We start from the raw sequence: 23281 nt of genomic DNA on the forward strand, positions 1-23281 counted from the left end.
TGTGTGTGTGTGTGTGTGTGTGTGTGTGTGTGTGTGTGTGTGTGTGTGTGTGTGTGTGTGTGTGTGTGTGTGACAGACAGACAGACAGACAGACAGACAGACAGACAGACAGACAGACAGACAGACAGACAGACAGACAGACAGACAGACAGACAGACAGACAGACAGACAGACAGACAGAGAGAGAGAGAAATAAATAGTTTTATGATAAGGTTGTACATTGGTGCAAATGTTTTCTATTAAACATTTTGCTGTCTTTCTGTTTCTGAAGTGAGAGTTCTCATCTGCTACACATTTTGCAGTCTTACACACACATTTGCTTTTATCCATTATTTGAATAATAGATAATTGGATTCCACCTAGTGATGCATAATTATTCTCCATCAGCTGTAGTTCTGGATCTTTAATACCTTTTTAAACTTGTGCATGTGTGTTGGTAGATGTGCCAGAAGTCTGGGAATCCACCATGCACATACAATCCACTTATATCATCCAGGCTAATTTCTGCCTGCAGTCAGATTACAGCCTGTGAGCTGACTTAACACCTCTCTCTCTCTCTCTCTCTCTCTCTCTCTCTCTCTCTCTCTCTCTCTCTCTCTCTCTCTCTCTCTCTCTCTCTCTCTCTCTCTCTCTCTCTCTCTCTCTCTCTCTCTCTCTCTCTCTCTCTCTCCCTCCCTCCTTCCCTGGCCTCTGCAGTTCCATCACATTGAGGTCTTGCCCTGTCGCGCTCTCTCTCTCTCTTTCTGGTCCAATCTCCATTCATTTCTTTTTAACATTTTTTTGGTACTTGTTACATTGCAACATGCTTTGGAACACTCGGATTACTAGCTACATCGGCCATGTTGAACAATGCAGCCATGGTAAGATCCTGGATCCTTTCTCCTAGAAAGTTTTACCTGGCCGTGGGTTTGGATGAAGTTGGGATTGTTGTGGTGCTAAATGTTTCCCTACTTAAGAGAAGGAGTGACTTATTGTTATTATTATAGTGACTGATTACATTCCTGTTTTAATCGGTAAGATTGTGAGTCTAAAAGTCTGGTGATGAATTGATCATTGCCAATATATGTGAAAAGGAAGTATGGTTCAGTAAGCAATATAGTGTTTTGGATCCATATAATAATATTTAGTGTACTTAATTATAGTGCTCAACAAGTTCTGTCCACTTGAGGCATTATGAAAAAAACTTCACACTTTAGAGTTTGTGTCTCTTATTTAATATATTGCTGGAATGCATTGACCATAGCTTTTGGTTTGTTGTAAGTAAACAAGATTGTAAAAAAAGATGTAATAACTATTATTTCTACAGGAAAATCACTGCATCTACTTGCAGTACATGAGTTTTTGCTATAGTCTCTCCTCTGAGGGCTGTGTGTGCTTACGAACGAGGGGGTAGCATTTTTAGAAAGAGGTCTATTTTTTACTTTGTCCACCCCTTTCTGTATTTTTAGAAAATCCCCTATTCCTCCCCTCTCCAGGTTGTTGGGTTGTGCCAGTCAGCATCCTTAAGCATCACCTTGGCACATTGGAACCTGTATTGTTTGATTTAGTGCTTATTCTGTTCACATTTTCCTACTTTTGAAAGCCAAATTTTCTAATGGTTCAGGTGGTTGATGTGATGTCATGTTGAGGCATGGTGAATCTATTATAAAGATGGTTTTAAAGGTGCGGTTTATAGTTTTAAAAGGTATCACTGGAACAACAATAATAATAATCTTATGGTATAACAGAACTAGTATATAATACCTTAAAAACTATGATTTGAAACTTTCTACCTGTTCTCACTTTCTTTATGTTTAAGCATCGAAAGTAGCTCCATTTGCAACTACTCAGCTCTGCAAAATTGCAATTCTTACAGACACAGCAGATTTAATTTAAAATCTTTATAGTATTTGGGCTTAATATCCAAAATAAGGTTGGTAATTTTAAGGTTTTTAAACAGAAACTTGCCTAATAAAGCTTCTAAATGACGGCAATGTAAAAACCGCTCTTGCTTATACTTGAATAGCTTGGTGATGTTTAAGATGGTGATTTTTAGTTGTTGCCATTTTAGTCTGACCAATACTCCACCATCGTCTGAACAGAAAGTATGTGCCAAGACCTTTCAAACATCCTAATAAAAGCATTGTATGTTCCTTTCAGGTTTGAGGAATACCTTTTGCCATCTAAGTAATTTTTTGTATCTTTTTACAGGGCTTGGTGGTGAGTCAGCAGCTAAAATCTGCAACGCTACACTACAACAGAAAGAAGCACTAAGGTGTGCTTTTCTTTCATCTCACTAAGATTTTCTCTTTATTTTTACTGCATGGCTTCTTCTAAAATTGGCTCACAAAGCTTTATAAATTCAGATATCAGTCACAAACCAATTTTTTTTGTTCGCTTTAAAGATGCAGGTTAACACATCTAGATGTAGATTTATCTAATAGAAGCTAAAATTTTTATCTATTGTCTTGCTCATCATACGGTATATAGCAAAACCCAAAGAATCACTCTTGTTGTTCTAATACTTTTGGAGGTGATTGATAAAAAGCTCAGACTTATTTAATCATTGAGAATGCATGCCTTGATTATCTGCCTTTTAAAAAGTTATCCAATCACAAATGCTTGAAATTGAATGCATGAATCTCGAAGAAACCCTAAGGATATGTTAATGTGGAAATCCAGTTGCACAAAACTCTATGTAGTCGGTTAGAGGTAAAATGCTATTTGAATTGTTTACTGAATGGGGCGATCAATGGAAGAGAGCCTTTGAATAGCACAGTTCTCTTTGTGGTGTTATCTGGTTGGACCTTATGTTGGGAATGCATGTGTTCCATTCCCTAACATTTGCATTTTGGTTTTGCAGAGATTTCGGGACAAAGCTGTCCATCTGCCAAATTCTCTGGCTTTGTTATGGGGTCTGGACTTTTGATAAATTCCTTGACAGCAACTACAGCCTACTTGTGAATTATTTACCCTTTATGAAAATAATCCATAATGTAAATCAATAATAATCTTTAATATTTAAAGATGAAATTAATAGAGACAAAAAAAAAAAAAGCTTTAAGGTTAAGGCATTATGAGTGGTTTGGTGATGTTGCTTTATATAAAAATATATTTTGTTCTTTTCAGGGATTTTATATATTGTATTGTTATTTGTTTAAATGTTTTTTTTCTATGATTTAAAATATTAACATTTGAGAGTATTCACTTTTGACAGGCTGTTTTGTTAAACCTTTTAAATAATTTTGCTGAGATTTTATATAAATTAATTGTTGCCCCTCTTTTTAGACTCATGAATTCCTCCAGTATGTTTTGATGGTAATATGTGCCATCTAAAGTTTGATCAGTCTTGAGTACGGTTTTAAAAATACACTTATAGGTAAAGGTGGTTTGACACCTATCACTGAGCGTTAAAATATCATCGAAGGTTTTCAGGAATCAAGTACATTCTTTTATTGCTTATGATTCAACCTGGTGATAATTCGTACATATTTTGGCCTAATAGCTTGCTTATCACATGTTTAATCTAATTAAATCTTGTAATAAAGTTTCCTGATATGTCATTACCCACCAAAAAGAGTAGGGAGGGATGGGAGATGTTTGGTGTCAGCTATGTGTTCACTGCAGACGTTGGTAACTGGAGTACCCTGTTTAGACTGGACTAGCATGGTGACATGGGAAAGTAGAACTCAAGGCATGTATTAATAGCTTAGCTCTTAATCTATTCCTGTAGGCAGACCACGAGGACAATCAAAGTCTATGACACAATGATTCATCTTAAAATGTCACATAAGAGTATGGGACTGACACATGTTCCAGAACACCCTTGTTTATCACGAAGATATTATTAGTGGTCTTGCAGTGGTTGATGTGCAAAGTTAGCATTTTACTTTTGAGTTCTTTTAAATGTATTTTGCTTCCGTTCATGAAATTTCTGATTGCAGCAGATACGTTTTGCTGAGTGTAGTTTTTTTTTTCTCCAAGCATTTAAAAAGACCTAATATACATGTTTTGAATATTTGTTTCAAAACAGTGTTTCAAAAGACTTATCCACCCAATACAAACGCCCACAAACTGTCAGAGATATCGACAACAAAATCCTTGCTGTGCTGCCCAAAGGTGAGTGATCCTAAGCTAACAACCTTGACCTGGAGAAGTGTAGGGATATTTTTGAGGAACTCACAGATTCTTTTTTTAGTTTCAGAGTTACGAAAGCATTTCGAATCTGAAATCACAAGTGATAAGAACATGAAGAGGTGAGTATATCTACTATCTAGTTATAATATTTCTAAAGCAAAGGTTTTTACCTTGCGGGTCACTACCCTTGTGAAGCTCACAATATGGTTTCTGGAGTGCCATGAGTGTAAAAAATATTTAATAAAATGGCACATTTTCATTTAGAAAAGAGAGGATTGCTCGAAGGCTGGAGGGGATAGAGACAGATGTGCCATCTGCCCTGGCCACAGGCATGCAATACACACCTGGCATGGTGACCAATCGGCTTCTTGAGGAAGACATGCCGCGGTATACTCGTGCTTCAGACACTAATGAGCCAGGTATTGTGCTTTCAAGAAGTCGCTTCATGTTAAATAACCTGCTTGTTATATATGCCTCATGATAACAGACATCTATCAATGAGGAAAATGGCCAAATTAATGTAAAAAACTTATTTCCTCCCATGTTTTTACTTCCAGTAATGTGAGCCAGTAAGAGCGGAAACTACATACAGTTTCTTCGTTCTTCATTGCAAAAGCAGTTCTAAAGCATGCATATTGTCTGAAGTAGAGTTAAAAATGAAATTTGGCACATTTCTACCTTCTATCCATACTTGTTTTTCGGATTTCTTTCCTATTGCCACAGTGAGGCACTACAGTCGGGATGAGCTGGATAACACAGAAAGGCAATCAAGAGCACAAACACGACCCAGTGAACAATTGCCTGTGCATCTTGATCAGACTTCCAACCCTGAAAACCCTGACCTGGCCAGCCTCAGCTCCAAAGCTGAACGAATAGCCCGCTACAAAGCCGAACGTCGGCGCCAGTTGTCAGAACGTTACGGGATCCTCCTTGACCAGGAGCTTGATATAGATTACGTGCCAAGACATACACAAGCACGCAGGGAGCCGATGGACAAACAAGCTTCGCCTGATGGGGGGCATGGTCAGAAGCAGGAACAGTTGAGAGAGGAGAAGGGGCGTGATAGTAGCAGGTCAAGATATAGCAGCTCAGGTGTTGGCCGGGTGTCTATGCCAACTGATGAATCTGCCTCTCACATACACCGGGAAAGAAGAAACACTTTTAGTTATCGAGACAAAAGAATGGACGCAGACCAAGAGAGTGAAAGGGCCGATCTGGATAACTACAGGAGAACGCCAGACAGCAACCCTCGAACACACCCACAAGAAGCTCCAACTACTGTGGACAAGGGTCCAGCTCAACAGGCCAGAGGTGTTACTGCAGTGCCTAGATCCCCTCGTGCAGCACGCCGTGCCTCATTGCCTTCTACACGTCAAGGAATCTCCCCGGGAGACCTGTTCATTGAACAGCAGGCACAAAACATCCTCAGCCGTCAGGGGTAAGTCTATGAGCTTGTGCTCTTCGATTGTCCTTGAATTAATATAGTATGTCCTTGAATTTTTTTTTTTTCAGGATTTTTCTCCTATAAATGTATTTCCTAATTCAAACACAAGCTCAGGGGGAAAAAAAACCTGGATGTGAGCAAAGCAATGGATTTCACCATTCTTCATTTACAGTGATCCTCATCGATAAATAAATTAACCTAAATTATGCAAAGATCATATGAATAATCTGAGCTGTTTGCACATTTTTAGACAATTTTAATTCTACGGTACAGGATTAGATTTTGAAAGAGCAGCCAAGTCAGTTAGAAGCATTTGGTTCCAATATAATGTTTGTGCAGGTATTCGTGGAGTGGTTTCTCTTTTATCTGCAACATTTTATGTTCTTTATTGCTTTACATGCACTTAATAAATTTTCATCGTGTATTTCGCCTGGTCACAATACTGTGAGCTGTGGTTTTAATCCTCTCACCACTCAGTTCGTTTAAGTGTGGCATTGGGATAAAATATTCAAATGAATATATAAATTATACTGTATGACTTTGGACAGCAAATTTCACAACACGGATAAAATCATAGTTGCAGTAATTAAGTTTATTAGGTATATTGATGAATAATATTTATTTTAAAATGTAGCAGTTTGACAGGTTAGATACAACTGCTAACTAGCTAATTTGTACTTATGATCCATTGTAAATTGTAGCATAATTTGCCATTCAGCATTTATGCTTTTGTGCAAGGTTACCATAACTTTACACTTTGCTTTACATTTGCATAATCATTGGGTAGATGCATTTATTTAAAAAGAAGGGGGAAAAAGGCTTTCTTCATTGATCAAACAATGACAAGATTAGAACTTACAACCTTCTCATCATTAGTCAAGTGGCCTAAAGACAGAGCCTTAATTTGCTAAATTAATTTCCTAGAGGAAACACTTCCATAATCAAATCCTACTTCCCATGTAGCATTATTTCTACAGTACATGTAGCAGATCAAATAAATTCTACTTTCCAGTAAACAATATTAAATAACCTGATTATAGCTATAAGAACTATCGATGTGAAGACTGTATATGCAAACTATAATGAAAGTAGATTTTTTTTAATTAAGTGCTTATGCACTAAATACAGAGGTCTAAAGATAATGTGGTTGGCTTTAAGCAACCTGACAGATTCTCTATTTAAGGTATAGTTTAATGGCAATTATTACAAAATAACTAAATAGAAAAACAATTATTTTCAAGTTATTTTATAGTCCTGTTTGAGTGATCCCATAAACCTTAAAAACATGACACTCTATTACAATTTTCTGATTAATTATAATTATAAGCTGTTTTGTTTCAGTTGATGTTTTAAGCATGGTGTCTTCATCTTAAAACGAAAGACTTGAACAAACTAATATCAACTGGCTCTCAGGGTACCTGATTGCTTGTGCACATTCATTTCTTCTGGAAATGTTAAATTCGCTTGCTTGCTTTCATCTGTTGCATACATTTAGAGACACCATCTAACTTTTGCTTTCATCTAGTTGAATCTGGTTTACTGACTTCCCAATGCTGGTGGTTATTTACTTTGGCTATTCACATGAAATAGTTTGCTTGGTCCAATTTTAAGTATCAATAAGTTTGGATAATTATTTTAAAAGCAGTTTGAAAAGTGAAAAAGAAAATGTAAAGATTACAAGGAACTGTTATTATGCTTTTGCATTGTTTTATTAAGATATGTTTATAAGCTCTTATTTGTCAAATTTGCATATGCATACACTGCTTAGATTGTAATGCTGAATAATAAAAGGTGTAGAAAATATTTTTTTATGTAAACTTATGTGAACTGTTTGTGGAACCTTTTTCTATTAAATATGTTTGTGTTAAGAAAAGGGTGCAGAAAAGTGTTTCAGTGACACTATATCTGTTATAGATTTGTATAATATTTAGATACAAGAATTTCTATTTTATTGATTCATATAGTACACATTTCTAAAACTACTTATGTTTATGTACATATGTTACATTTTTGCATGTTGTTTGATTATGTAAATTAATACAAATATCAATATCATACAGATGTTTCTTTAAGGCACATATCTGTTTGAATTTTGTTCTTTGAACCTTAAAAAGATACTTATTATATACAGTTTTGATTAATAGGACCATTGACTTGATGTTCCCACCTCCTCCTTGCAGAAAGAGCTGTGCGCTTTGTTTCTGGGAAATTGGGAATAGACATATAAATGCTTTGTGCAATGAAGTGAAAACTTCTGGATATTTCTACCTCAATTTTAGTCCAGGTTCAAATTTTTTTTCTTTTACCTTATTTGGTAAACTAAATAATGATCCTTATGATCATTAGTAACAAAGTAATTGAATCAAGTATATATATTACATCATTTATTATGTAGGTTACTCTGGATACTTTTGCCTTAGATCAATGCTAATTTTTTTTATCCTTTATAAAGAATACGAGGGAGAGAGAGACGGGCAAGGGATGACAGCTTAGGACGGATGTCTGATTCAGGATCAGATGCATCATCGGTCCGGCGTCTCCCTGTTGATACTCCTTCACATTTATCCCCTTATTCTGACCCTACAATCCACCTAGAAACATGGACTGCAGAACCCACAGGCCAACAGCATAATTTAAATAGAGAACCTTCCCATTACTACCGAGCACACAGTGCTGAACCACCACGATACCAACGTGCACAGAGTACAGAATCCGCTCGCCATCAGCAATTACTCCCAAGCGAACCACAGGGTTTTCCAAATGTAGAACATCTGAATTATGATCAGAGGAGTCAGGAGCATAACAACACTTCTAGTCGCCAGCCGGAATATACACAAATTTCACCCTATTACAGGGACATCCAACAGCCAACTAAAATATGTAGAGTTCCCACACAGACTCATTCTATTAACAGAGACTTTCAAGAAATATTTCCTGAGACTAGAAATGCCCCTCAACCTGAACTAAAGTATATTCATGCACATCAACCAATGCTTGTGGCTAATGCTTCTCATCAGCAACCTCTGCTGTATAAGGTTGAACAGGTTCCCCCATCATTTGGACAGAATCAGCAAATTGTTTCTGGATACAGTCATGGTCATCCTCTGACTTATGGCCCTATTGAAGACCTGCATCCTGCCTACGGACATGCTCAACACTATAGTCCTTCTCACTGGCCTAGTCAACAACCTGCTCCATTAAATGGGAATATTCCATGTTCTTCACCCAGGCCTTCTAAAACACATGGGTCTGCAGAGCCTCAGGGCCATGCAGACATACTGAGGTTGACGCCAATTGGTAGGGAAGGTGAAGAAACCAAGCAAACGGCCAGTGCTGATCATATTCCACTTTTTCAAAGGGAGGGCAGATCTGCTTCTAGGACTGACCAACCATCAAAATGCCTGCTGAAGAGTAGAAAAGCTGTGTTGCCTTCAGAAATTCGCCGTCGGGAGAGAAGTGTAGATGACACCATGCAGAGACACACTGAGGAAGTTTTGGAGGGTAGGAGAAGCAGAAGAATCAGCCAGTTAGAAGAGTTTAATCGAGCAGGTGAAGTGAGTGTCAGCCAGTTAGATGAGGAGGCAGCTAAAGGCAGAAGCAGGCTGAGCAGCTTTGGGGAGAGAGAAGGACATGATAAGAGAAGAGTCAGTCCATTGGGGGAGGAAGGAAGTAAAGGAGAAAATAGGACCAACCACATGCAGAACAGAGCAGTTCATGATGATGGGAAAACAAGCAAGTCTCAAGAAAGAGTGGGATTGGGCAGCAAAAAGAGAATGCAGGGAGAAAATGTTGGGTATGAAAGGATGGAAGGGAACGAGAGGTGGGATGATTGTCAAATAAGCAAGTTAGCTCAAATTCAGCATCATGGTGAAGAACAATTTGGTGGTATTATAGGAAAGTCAGAGAGAAAATTACAGAACTTTAAACCCCTTGAAGGTTCATCGAAGCAGGTTGGTAACTGGGTCAGCAAATCTGATGTACCACAAGGCTTTGAGAAAGTACCTACTCAATTTGAGATAAAAGATGAACAAAGTGTAAGGAGAATGGCATCGATTGAGAAAGTGGAGCTAAATGAAACCAGGAACTTAAAGGTTGATGTAAAAAATAGTGAACGTCAAATGATGGTCCAGAAAGATGTGTCAGAGTTGCAGTGTAGACGAAGGAGGACCAGCCAGCCAGAGGAAGATGAGGCACATTTCAGGCACAGAAAGCAAAGCCAATCTGAAGAAGATTGGAAAGGACGTAGGGTGTGTAGGATCAGTCAGTCAGGTAGGTGGGATGGGCAAGATCAAATTGGCCATACAGCTGATCACATGAAGGAAGATAGACATAAGAAGATAAATATGGAAATTCCAAAAGCAATGGATACCACACCATTACAACAGGAGGGCAATGACCAAGATTTTCACCACAGACTGGATGAAGCAGGCTGTTACTTACAGAGCGGTTCCTCCCTCCCTCAGGCCCGCCACAGAAGAAGCAGGGATGACCTCAAACCAAAAGTCCGGACTCGCTCTATGTCAGATATTGGAGTGGCACAGCGGTCTGCAGCAATTCGTTGTCTTGATCGTGCGGCGAGTCGAGAATCCATTATGCCAACAGGGATTGGGCAGAATGTTAGGGAGACGGGAGCCACCAATGGTGAAGTAGGGGCTTTGGATACAAGAGTTTCTGTGGCAAAGTTAAGGCATTCCTATCTGGAGAATGCCTCAGGACACAGGCCTGAATTGTACGTGGATTGCACTTGAGTTTGAAATAAACACAAATACTAATTTTCCTAAAATGGAGGCACACATGCGTTATTTGTTGACCGTTTGTGTGCATATTAACATGCTGGTAGCCTTCGATTTTCTTGGTTTGTCTTGCGTCTGACTTTGCTGTGATGCATCAGGCAACATGTAATGCTAAAATATTATGGGATCATGTGTCTGTGGGAGAAATCTTACCAACTTAATTAATACTAAACCAAATAAATTGCTACAACTAAATCATTTATTTTAAGAATTTTGCCAGTTTTTCCAATTTCTGGTTCGAAAGCAGCTGCATGTGTGTGTAAAGTAAATAATCAAAGTTGATTGTGTGTTTATTTATTATCGCATGAGGCTTCTTTTAATAAATGTGTTGCTCTGTCATAAAGAAACCGAATTTGAAACTATTAAATGTAAATGTAAAGGCAATGTTTTTTTTATTTTTAATAATTGTCAATTTTCTTCTTTTGTTGCATTCTTTTGATCAAACTTGCCCTATATTAAGAAGTGAGTCTAAGATAGACACTTCTGCCATGGAGACTGACCCAGCAGAGGTTGTTGAACAGGAAAAAGGGCAGCGTCGACCCAGACGGTATATCAATCCTGGTGACGATCGCAAGTCCTCTGAAAGGTTCCGAACCCAACCAGTCACATCATCTGAAAGACTACATTCTGATAGGTATGTAAGACAAGAGATTGTAATGCAATGTACATTCATTGAAATGTTCTCATATATTATCCCCTTCCACTTCATTTTCTTTGCAATCACTGACACTTCTTATTATAATTTTTGATTGCTATATTTTAGGTCCCTGGATCTCCATAAGACAGAAGGTGAGTTTATTGCCATTTATGGATAATGATTTACAATACAACATACAAAAATGACCAGTGCACATATATGGGAAAAAATTGCTCAAACACCCACTTTGTTTCTCTAGTGGATGAAGAGAAGTTGGATGAGCGAGCAAAAATGAGTGTCGCAGCCAAGCGGTCCCTGTTCAGGGTATAAGACTTTTATAGTCTATACAGTATGTACGTACAGTAACTCACTTGTACAGTCTGCTCTAGGTATGATGGGCAAAGAGTGATATAACAAGGACTCTTTAAAGCTACTGACAAATATCATAACAATTTTACAATAGTATGGCAGATAAATGGGGAGGGTTGCGTTAGGAAGGGCATCCAGCGTAAAAACATGGGCCAAATCAAACATGCGGATGGTCCGCTGTGGCGACCCCTAACGAGAGAAGCTGAAAAAAGTTTTTTATGGTCATTGCTGCTTTCTTTGCTTGACTTAATATTTTCTAAATTGCTTGACCATGTTTTAGGAGCTTGAAAAGACTGCAGAAAGTGGTGTTCCCAAACCTCGGTCTCGTAATGCAGCGGTGGAACGGAGGCTCAGGCGTACACTGGACCGTTCCAGAACCCAACCTGTTACCACAGAAGAAGTAGTCATTGCTGCAACGTAAGTGCACTTCTCCTGACATTGCTGCTACAAAAAGTATCCCATGAAGTATGGTCGCATGAATGGAGGTCACCAGTACACAAGTAAATTCTGTGTTCTTTTAAAATCATCAAACACATTTATCTATTAAAGCAAACATAGGACAGGAAGTATATAAAGTATAGGAAGGAAATATAGGTAGTTCTGGAACTATAGCAATGAGTTTTTCTTATGGAGTAACATCAAATGCATTCTTAAAAATAATAATGAATAATAAAAAAATAATAAATATATATGTATGTTTGTATGTATGTACTCAAGAACTAATTATTCTAACTAATAATAAAATGTTTTCTATAAAGGTGGACATTGTTAGCAAAGAAGCAAGGGGTGAAGGGTAACTTTAGATGCTTCTACCACCACCATGCTTCACTGTAGCGATGAATGTTTTTAAAAGTGATTAGATGTAATATAAATGTAATATTTTGCAGACAAAACAGATATTGATAGAAAATTTTTTATAAGATTCCAGAGCCTTGTTGTCTTTTAACCTAGTTGAATTGGGATTTCATATGACCTACAAATGTTCTGTAACACTCAACTTGATGGAGTGTCTGCTTTGATTGTCTTGTAAATAACTTCTCTCACCTGAGATGTGAATCTCTTCAGCATCTTTCAGTTTCCATTCCAATTGTGAATTGAAACATATTTCTCAATTAATTTTCCTTGATAAAATTCCAGCCTTTTAGATAGAGCAGGATGCTATTTGGGACAGCGTTTCAGCATCAGCCCCAACAATGGATTTTTGATTAATAAATATACAAATAAATTAACCGTATATACTTATGTAATAATTTATGATTATTATTATTATTTTTTTTCATTTCTGTTGTTCCAGTGAATTGTTACTGCAATAACTTTAGTTTGCTTTTATTTATTGTTAGTCACTGATTTATGGATGTGCGACTATCATTCACTGATTTTCTCTGGCGTTACTTGTCCTTTTCTAAAGTTCTCCTGGTCCCCCCACCCAAATCGCCACTGTTCAAACCACAGCCCCCAGGTTTCCCAGTCCCACAGTAGTCAGCACCACAATGACTAACTTCAGGTACCTGTACTGTATGCATGTGAATGAGCTTTCAGGGCTTCCAATAAGCTTTTCAAGTCCGTGTTTTTTGTTTGTTTCTATATTATCTACTTATGTTTATGTCTGCAGCATGGCTACTGATTTAATACAATATCTTTGCATTTTGTAATCGTGTGTATGTTGAAAATGTTTTTTTTCCACGAGTGAAGTAAAGGCCGTGGACAGCACCATCTACTGGTCAAATACTGCACTTTGAGTTAATTTTACACTTCCACAATATGATGAAAATATTTCACCTTCAGCTTCACCTTGTAACGAAGGTTACAGTAAATATTAGGTTAGTCCATGTGGCTATCCAGCAACCAGTTGCTATCCGAAGCTGAGAGAAAGCTCATACATTTAAAAAAGTGTTTGCATTTAAAAGTTTATTTAAAGTAAAAAAATTTTAAATTAAAAGTTTAAAAAAAGGTCATTGTAAAAGTATAATAATAATATTTCCTTGATTATTTTCCACCTTTTTTATTATTAACAAACTATGAACTTGATCATCAATACACCATAAGTAACATTGTCAAAGTCACAAAGATAACACGTGGTAGCTGATCGTTAATATGACTGCAAAGATTTGAATTAACATGTTAGTACATTTTGGTCATTTTGATCATACTCATTTGTGGTCCACACAGGGGTTTATTTGAATCATTATTGAAAATTATCTTATTACTTTAAATGAGTGATTTTAACCTTTTTTTTTATTAACCGTTTTATTAGCTGACTAAAGCAGATGGTTGAGGCACGACATGAAAAGCATGTTTAAAATAAGTTCAGTGCCAAAGTCAAATTGCAAAAACAAGTTCTGCTTTTATAACATACACATATGATGTGTTATAATTAAAGATTTTAAAAATCTATTTAAAACAGTGTGTTAGGGCTTATATATGAAGTCCATGTTACTATATCAGCTACAGTATATAGTAGAAGGAAATTTGAGACATGATGGAGTAGAGCTGCATTAAAACCACAAGTTATTGGTGTTAAGTGTTTAATGTGAAGACAAAGATCTTTTCAAGTGAGATATATATATATATATATATATATATATATATATATATATATATATATATATATATATATATATATATATATATATATATATATATATATATATATATAAATTTAGTCCATATAGCACTGATGGTTAGTTTATTAATTTATTATTGTTACTAATGGCATATACATTTTTTTAAGTTCATTGTTTGTTCATGTTAATGGAAATGTTTGTTCCCTATATTTGTTTGCAGAGATGAAGCTCACACTGTCTTATGTTTCTTTCATTTAGCAATGCCTCCTGCTAAAAACACATTGAATGTTGCAAGGTTTCTAACTTAGTGTGATTTGTAGGTGACTAAATGATGGGTTTTGCTTGATTTATTATTAGTTAGTGTCACAGCTGAGTAGTTCTGGAAGAAGTGCTCTTCATTATGTGTTTTTCTTTTATAGCCTTAAGTTGTATTTATTGCAGTTTGTGATTTATATGTAATTGGTGACTAAATGTAAGAAATGTCTGATTTGAAAACATTTTTTGGAGCATGCATGCATTGTGGGTGGTATAACTGCTAGCCTGCAAATGCTCTATTCTCTCTGTATTATCTTGTAGTGATGATTGTTTTTCTCCTCCCAGCATGAAGACTCCCTCAGTCCCTGACTCTGCTCCACAGGAGAAGGAAAAGGAGGTGTCACAAGGAGAAGTAGGGACGGGAGAAAGGGCAGGGGCCGAGGAGCCTGACCTGTCAACGCTGAGCCTTTCAGAGAAAATGGCTCTGTTTAACCGCCTTTCCCATCCTCCTGCCCAAAAAGCAGAGGACGCATGCCCAGATACACGCCCACGCAGGAGAAATGCCCGGTTCCAAACTCAGCCCATTACCCAAGAAGAAGTAAATCAGGTAAATGTAGCTATTTTTGGGACATGTTGCAGTTTTTATTATTTAGATATTTTGTTTGAGCAGCAATTTATTTTAAAACGTTCCTGCATAATTATTCAGTCCCAACTGAGCATATAGCAGTATTGTTTTGATGCTATAGTTTTTCTTAATTCACCATTCTGAGCATCAGAACACTGTCCCTTTCGCAGGATCTAATGCAGACTATAGATCCATCAGATCACACAGGTTCTATTTCCATGCCTGATGGGTTTGTAGTACCACCCCATGGCAAACAAGTAAGACAATAAAAAACATTTTGGTCTATTTTTTAGTCCTGGGCCAATAACCGCTTCGGATTGGCAGTTTTGCGTTCTCATATTGGATGCCTGCTTCTTATCAGTGGCCTGTTGCCCAGTGAATGTTTGCTTGAACACCACTTATTGGCTTTGTCAGGATTTGCTCAATTAATTGTTTAGGTTTTCAGTAGTTGCCCTATAAAGTTATAACTTAAGTGATCCTACAGCCGGAACTATTGCTACTGCTACTACAGTTAACATTATTACGATTTCTATTAATTTTGCTACTAATAATCGCCACGACTACTACAATGCCTTCTACTAATACTGATGCTATTCTTTTGTTGCTGATGCTACTATTTTTATCATTACTATTTCTATTACTCATACTAGTAAACTACTAATTTGCTGCTGCTCCTACTACAACTACTACTTCTGCAATCACCACAACTACTATAATAACGTCTCCCACTGCTATTATAAATACTACAACTTTTGTATTTTTACTTTATTTATTTATTTTACTGCTCCTACTTCTACTTAGTACTACCACTATGACTATTGCCCCTATACTATTTCTCCTGTTGCAACTACTACTAATGCTGCTATTACTACAACTATTATTAATAATAAAAATACTAATTTGTTTGTGTTTATACTCTACTTACATACATTATACACATGAATATTCATCTGTTGACCACATTATTTTTTCTAGCATGCATGTTGCAGTGGATTGAAAAGGAATTAAATGTGTGTGCCATGCTCACTTGTTATATAATTACTCTGATAGAAAGCTGTGTACTAATGCGTAAAAGGTTATTTTGAGATGAAGTCATTTGTGTAAATGTCAGATATGTTGTGCATTTTCAGCTGACAATGTGTGTGTGCTTGTACTGTACCATGCAGAAATTTTGGATACACATGGGACAAAGGCTACAGGGACTAGCCTGAATTTTCTTGCTGTTTTTGTAAGTTTTGTGTTTTTTTTTTTTTTTTTTTCCTAGCATTTATTTTTCATTTTTCTCTTTTCTATGTCAATTCATAGCTGCAGAATGGAGGTCTTAAGTTGGAGCCTCTCTCTGCATCGTTGATTCGTTCTGTTGCTGCGGTCACCGCCCAGGCTTCTGTTGCCATGGTGACAAACCTGTCAGTGGCGATCCCTGCAGATGTTCACACAGAGACATGCCCAGCCCTCTCTCGCGCTCCTACTCCAGCAGCACCGCCCAATCTGGTTTCATCCAATCACTCACCCCACGATAAGCTTCCAGCTTATGAGAGAGGTGTTCGATATTTCAGCTTGACAGAGAGTGGAGAAAACTGTCCCCCTGAGATATGCTCTCCGCCCCCCTCAGAGGAGCCGATCCAACCAGCACAAAGCAAGGGCTTGGCTGCTAGCGTATCAGCCAGTGAGCAGAAACAGGAGGAGGACTATATGTATAGACTTGGTTTGGCAGAAATCGGGGAATCCAAGAACCCTCGTGTGTTTAATCAGAGCACACATACACACACACACTCTCACACTCATGGAGAGAGGGAGGCGGGGCTGACTGACAAGAAAGAGAGAGAGCAGAGAGAGTATGACAGAGTGAGACTGCAAGACTGGGAGAGAGGGAAAGACAAGATCCCCATCTCACAAGGTTACCTCTCACCAGACGCTGTTCAGACAGCCTCAGGTAAGCGATGAGAGAAATGCAATTCATTAAATAAACACTGAAATAAATAAAAAGGTACAAGTGAGTATAATTAAATGTGTGTCCTTATTGTATCTGATGCACATATTGCACTCTGTGTCACACTTGGTTGCTTGTCCATGTGCTGAGCCCATTTTTGAATATTTTTTTTTTGTTATGTGAGGTCTGCCATGCTGGGCTGAATGTGATTAGCATAATTTCACGTACATGCAGCCCACACGGGTTTCTTTGTCTGTGCCTGAGAATCACAAACTCTAATAACGTTGCTGTGAAGGAGGTGGGAGGCTTTTGACTGGAGTATTACTATCTTGAGGGAGCAGAGTGCTCTTAGCACTATGTGAGTAAAAATGCAGCAATAAATTGCTGTCTTGCTTAAAGGGGGGGAAAATATGAATGAAAATTTGTAATGAACTATAGAAAATAAAACGCTTTGTGTGTTACCCTAATGGGTAAAAATAATTGTACAGCAAAAAAGGCATAAGGTAAGCCTCATTTGATCTGCATACTCTTATAATTTTAAAGAAACGAAAACCCGATAAGATTAATTGTGTTCAATACTGCATGTGTTGGATGTCTGCTCAAAAGGGAGTCGCTCTGATTACCCCCTGCCTTGTGTGCTTGTGCAGTTGCAACACAGTTGCAATGTGGTGTGTTGTAGTACCTATTTAATTTGCCATATGTAGAATGTTTGCTTTGGCTCGAGGGCCAAAATAAGTGAAAATTTCTGATAATTATGAACAAAAGTAATCTGTATGATATCACATAGGATAAATTACTTAACACATTTTGGAATGTGGGTTGCACTGTATCCTTTTCCACCAGGCTGATTCATATGGTTGCCAAGTAAATGCACATTTAAAAACGTTTCAAGGTTGCCTACACAGTAGACACCAGTTGTACTGACACATTATTAATATGTTGGTGTGCAATATGAGATGTTTCCCTAAGATTTACTAACCTGTGAATAAGAATATGCACTCTCCCTCCAGTATTGCAGAAGTGTTAAAGCGCAAAAAAACTATTTCGCATAACATTTCACTCTTAGATTTACTGCCTATAAGGGTGATGTGCTAAACTGTTTCTTTATTCTGTAATGGTCATTTCTTGTGCTCATATTGCAGATTGATAGAGCAGCAAATAGGCTACAGGATAAACTAGTTGCATAACATTTAGCTAGCTCAAGTATAAGTTTTATTTGAAAGGGAAAGACGACTAGTGTAATCCCACAGCTCAATGCTAAGTCTTGTTGTACATAGAGACTTGTTCCCTGAGGGAATCTTAACCTTGCTAACTCAGACAAGCAGAGGTGAGAATAAAAAAGGCCTCGACTCTTCACTAAATGGCACAGATCATGGTATTAAATACAAACGAGGATTAAAGTAATACATAAATGTGCCAACTGCTGGAAACTTATGTTAACAAAAACTTCCAGGTAGCAGCTTTATAGGCCATTGGAAAATAAGCTAATTGCATGGGTGTCAAAAGTTTAGGCTTAAAAATTAGAATGCGTGTGTGTGTGTGTGTGTGTGTGTGTGTGTGTGTGTGTGTGTGTACGCGCGCACTAACTAACATTTCACTTGTACTTTTCCACTTTGTGTGTTACATAGATGCTCCTGAGATTGGTCCATCTGTGTTTCCTGTGAGCACTGCAGTTGTTTCCCTCCAAAGCACTTCACGCACTTCGACTGCTCCTTCACACTCACTCACATACCTGCAGCACAGTTCTCCTCCAATCCAAAGCTCTTTTCACATTTCCCCTCAAACCTCACCTCAGACTCATCCCAAACCACAGCCATACCTCCAATCTCCTCCACCACCCGAAGCACAAATCTACTCAGAATCTTCTGGACAGATACAAACCAAAGTATCTCCTCAGGCAATCAATCCAAATCAGTCTTATTCCTACACCCCTCCTCAGACTAAGGTCCCACCTCAGACGCAACCTAAACCCCAGTACATTATACCAAGTTGTGTCCAGGCTTCTCCTGTGGCTCAAGAAGAATCAGAAACGATGACATCAATGTCTATTAAAGAGAGGTGAGTGTATGGTTAGTGGTCTTATCTAGGCTACTTGTGTTTGAAATTTTATTCTGAGATTGATTGTTTTTAGATGTTGTTTGCTTTGTGCAGCATACAGTTGGCCCAGCCATTTTTTAGTTCCGCTAAGTTTATTTGCAGTTAGATTGCTCACACTATTTTTTGTTTAGTGTTTCAAATGATCCAAATCTGCATTCAATCAAATTTAATTACATATTGGGCATGATAAAAACCACAAGAAGGTAGTGTTAATGTTTTCTTTCTTTCACTTAAATTTTTTGCTGACTTTTATGCTCCTGGAAACTCAGGAACAACAGCAAAAATAGTGTGAGGTCAAAGTGGCAACGCTGTCAGTATGACCCCTGAATACTGACTGACAGTTTCGCAACTTGTTCATAATTGTTCCCAAATAGAAATCAATGAAAATGTGTAGGGATTTTTTATTATTATTATTTTATCTTCTTTTCGTCCTATTAATATCTGTGTATCGGTCGTGCTGTTCTTTGCAGGTGCGTATGTGACATGGGTGTAACTTAAATAACCCAATAAGAACTGTAGCTCTTTGGATATTTGGCATGTATTGTATTTTTCTCTAAATATAACTGCATTTAAATTGTATTATTGTATCATAGAAAAAAAATGGTCCTAAAAAAACAATAATTTGTATTTGTTGCTAAAATGTACACCACATGGACATAAAAACGGCTGTAAACGCAGCATGTATAAAGGGCATCAGCGCCGTTCTCCTTGCCTCCTGTTTGATGAATGAATTTGGGTCAGTGCTCCTCTTCAGTGAGCCACATAGAGATTGCTATTTTCGAATGTTCTGTTCTGCTGGCTGCCCTTCTTTATGGTAAGGAAGAATTAAAGGAGGTTACATTGATAGAGCGAAAAAAGACTTTTTGCTATATAGAAATTCTTGATGAAGCAGAATGCATAATTTAAGGTACTTAATTTTAATTTTGCCTCCATTAATGTGCGGTATGATTGAGATGATATTTACTTTCCAGGTTAGCCTTGTTGAAAAAGAGTGGGGAGGAGGATTGGAAAAACAGGATGAACAAGAAACAGGAGGTTGTGCAGGAAGTCGCATCAATGAGCAACCAAATATGGGAAGAACAAAGCTTCAAGAAAAAGGTAAATGTTAGAAGAAATGTTTGGCCAAAAATATTAAGACCTGTTTATTTATTTTATTTTTTGTTTCAGATCATGTGCATGTTTAGTTTTAATATATTATAATTCATTTCAACAAGCAAGAGGGCTGTTGTATCGAATATCCCTGTTGCTGTGATCCAGCCGTAGGCTAAAAAAAAACTGTATAAAACTGCCCTAATACAATCATTCTACATTTAAGTAACTGAAATTTCCGGCACAATATGGGCAAATATTTTTAACGATTTGCAATAATAATTCATAATAATTCATAATTTTAACAATTCAAAGGTGACTATGCAGGAATTATGATTGACAGCAATAGCCAACAAGGTTAAAGACTGTAATGTAGCAATGGATAACAAATTTTCTCCATTAATGCTTTTTACCCTATTTTATTTTTTTTCCAAATAGTTTTTTTCTAAACAATAAAATGCAGTTAGTAATGAATGACCAATTAATAATGTTCCACATCATTAATAATTGAACAACAAAGTAACACTAAAGTGAGTTTTACTTTATTGTTTAAACTCAAATCCACAGCAGTTACATAACATGCAAAAAAAAGTTGATCAGCGTTAAGTGTTAACATGCAAATTTTGTTCAGTCAACGTTTAATAATTCCTAAAGCTGGATAGAGTCTTATCTAGTGTGGAGATGTGCAAATGTGATCTATCCAAGGAAATGTATTTCACCAATCAAATTAGTGGACCAGAAGGGGGGGGGGGTGTGTGTGTGTGTGTGTGTGTGTGTGTGTGTGTGTGTGTGTGTGTGTGTGTGTGTGTGTGTGTGTGTGTGTGTGTGTGTGTGTGTGTGTGTGTGTGTGTGTGTGTAATACAATATAATAAAGTGCAGATTGTAATACTGGATTGCTGCTATTCTTAATACATTGAGTAAAACAAATGAAAGGATGTAAAACTTTAGGATTGGGGAGTTGCCTGGTTAATTTTAAACATAGCTTTGCGCCATGATATATTGTGTCAATCATATGGTATGGTATAATGCTCAAACCAAATAAAAATCTTTTTTGCTGTTTATATATGCTATCAAAAAAGCAAGGCCAGTCAGATGAGTAGCTTTTAATGCATATTCTTTTTTTATTTTTTTATGGTATGAACCCCATGATGTGGTCTTTAAAATAAAAATAAATAAATAAATAAAAACCTGTGCCTTACACACACATTCATTACTTGTGTGTTCTAGGAAGAGAGGGCTGTTATTGAGGAGTTTGCCTCATCTGAACAGGTTTGGGTAAGGTTTGATCATGCATACTGCATTAACAGCTTTTAGCTTTTGGCAGATCAGATAGTTTTACCTACATTGCTCCCTGGCTTATGCTACTTAATGATTAGTTGGTGCTTAAGTACCATTTGGGGCTTTTTTGCAACTTCGACATGCTTGTTCACTTCAGTTTTTAAAAGATATTTGCTGCCCTATTTTCTTCCTAAGTTTACATAACATTACTTCTGTTCTTTCCTATGATTTGCATTGCCCTTTCAGTTTAATTTGATCTCATTTCTTGCCTTCTGGGTGCTTTTCTATTTCCTTTTTTTTCTTTCTCATTCTCACATCATCTCCTGCCTGTAGGAGCCTGTTTTTGCTTCCACCTATTCCCCTCCTCCTTTCCATCCCACCCCAAAATGTCAGCCTGTAGACCATCCATGCCAGGTAAGTGTCCACCCCTTCACTCAACAACTTACTGTCATCCTGTCTATTTTGGAGCTGTGGGTGTTTTAGAGCAAACCTATTCCTAATGTCTGAATGTTTTCAATGAGTGAATTATAAACTCTTGTGTTGGATAAAAGACATGCTGCTTATATTTAGGGATTGTTCTTCTATAGTACCTGCGGCAAATAAACAGAACCAGGGTGAAGCTGTAGTGCATAGAATATGTTAGATAAAGAAAGAAAGCAAAAGCATCAGTGAGGATGGGGATTTTGGGTGTAATCCAGGAACATTCCTGAGCTCCTGTGAGTCACCCTGGAAGCCTGAAGCGGTAGTTTTCTGTCAGGGATTTTTAGTTAAAAATGTTGAATGCAAACGTTATTTGCCACTCAAGATATTTCCCACATCATAGCAAAAAAAACAAAACCTTGCACTGCATTTCTGTCTAATTCCTGTTCTTAATTACTATTTCCAGAGACTGGGAGGAGGAATAGAGGGACAGATGTCCATTGAAGAACGGAAGCAGATGATCTCTACACGAGAAGAGGCATGGCAAAGCACTGGAAAGGGTGTAGCAAATGACTCTGGCCAGTATACTGTGGCTGCTCGGATGGTGAAGAAAGGTTAGGATATTGAAATGCATACAAGCACATATTTCGTTTTATAGTACATTTATGTGGACTGTTAATGTTTGTCCATTTTTTGCTATTACAATAAAAAACAAAACATACCTTTGCATACCGGGCATCATTTGCCAATCTTTTAGTAATGTGTGAATTAATGTTTTTGTAGGACAGATCTACAAAAGTTCGGGTAATGCTTGTTTCTTTGTACTCACATGCATACGTTTATAGATGCCAATCACCTGTAATTTGTAATTTGCTTTCACAGCATAGTTGACACTTGAAATGACAAAATGATGACCAAACTGTGACACAGCACCTCCTAAGCACTCAATCTTTCAGTAAAGCTGCTTAGGCACTACAGTTTCCTGAATACTAACTCTTTCTTCTTTTAGAGTGCAGTTTCTTTCATCCAGATTTGAATAGCAAGCTCTGTTTTCTCTCCTTTATGCATTTTAGTGTGAAGTTGAAACAACTGAAATCGGTCACTGAAATACATGTACATTTACATTTGCAGTAAATCAGATCTTGAGCTTTTTTTCTAGGTCCTAGAGGATGCAAATGTTTTACTCATTTCTATAGCTGTAAGAAACTTGAGAAATTTTGTAATCTAAAGTACATCTCTGCTTTAGGTCTAGCTGCTTCATCTGCAGTGATCAGACCCATTCCGTCTCCAGTCTCTGCAAAGCTAAAAAATGGAGTGCCAGCTATCTCTAAACCACAGGAGGGTAAATGTAGCATGCACACACGCAAACACACACACGCGCACACACACACACAGACACACACACAGACACACACACACACACAGACACACACACAGACACACACACACACAGACACACACACAGACACACACACACACAGACACACAGACACACACACACACAGACACACACACAGACACACACACAGACACACACACAGACACACACACACACACATTCTGCTTCTGTTTTAGACTGAAATGCAACAAGAATATACATTACGTTCACATTATTTTATGCTCATGTATGAGGAAATGTATGCATACTGTAGTTCTTTATGGAA

At 37.4% G+C, this 23281-nt stretch overlaps 1 protein-coding gene across 1 annotated transcript in view; it reads left to right on the forward strand.

Moving 5' to 3' along the window:
• Positions 1 to 707: 707 nt before the first annotated feature.
• The window catches only part of svilb (supervillin b), a 34196-nt gene continuing 11622 nt past the window's right edge, over positions 708 to 23281 (forward strand). The window contains exons 1-22 of the mRNA XM_083524756.1: positions 708 to 860; positions 2191 to 2254; positions 4013 to 4098; positions 4178 to 4235; positions 4381 to 4535; positions 4840 to 5554; positions 8013 to 10289; positions 10814 to 10987; positions 11117 to 11142; positions 11250 to 11314; positions 11640 to 11776; positions 12768 to 12863; positions 14524 to 14785; positions 14974 to 15060; positions 16109 to 16736; positions 18362 to 18791; positions 19802 to 19928; positions 21147 to 21194; positions 21531 to 21611; positions 22084 to 22231; positions 22401 to 22421; positions 22864 to 22959. Of these exons, the coding sequence (XP_083380882.1) occupies positions 803 to 860; positions 2191 to 2254; positions 4013 to 4098; positions 4178 to 4235; positions 4381 to 4535; positions 4840 to 5554; positions 8013 to 10289; positions 10814 to 10987; positions 11117 to 11142; positions 11250 to 11314; positions 11640 to 11776; positions 12768 to 12863; positions 14524 to 14785; positions 14974 to 15060; positions 16109 to 16736; positions 18362 to 18791; positions 19802 to 19928; positions 21147 to 21194; positions 21531 to 21611; positions 22084 to 22231; positions 22401 to 22421; positions 22864 to 22959 (5839 nt within the window). The 5' untranslated portion in view covers positions 708 to 802. The remainder of the gene's footprint in view (positions 861 to 2190; positions 2255 to 4012; positions 4099 to 4177; positions 4236 to 4380; positions 4536 to 4839; positions 5555 to 8012; positions 10290 to 10813; positions 10988 to 11116; positions 11143 to 11249; positions 11315 to 11639; positions 11777 to 12767; positions 12864 to 14523; positions 14786 to 14973; positions 15061 to 16108; positions 16737 to 18361; positions 18792 to 19801; positions 19929 to 21146; positions 21195 to 21530; positions 21612 to 22083; positions 22232 to 22400; positions 22422 to 22863; positions 22960 to 23281) is intronic.

The sequence above is a fragment of the Silurus aristotelis genome (genome assembly GCF_946808225.1).
Source record: "Silurus aristotelis genome assembly, chromosome: 22".
NCBI classification, from domain to species: domain Eukaryota; kingdom Metazoa; phylum Chordata; class Actinopteri; order Siluriformes; family Siluridae; genus Silurus; species Silurus aristotelis.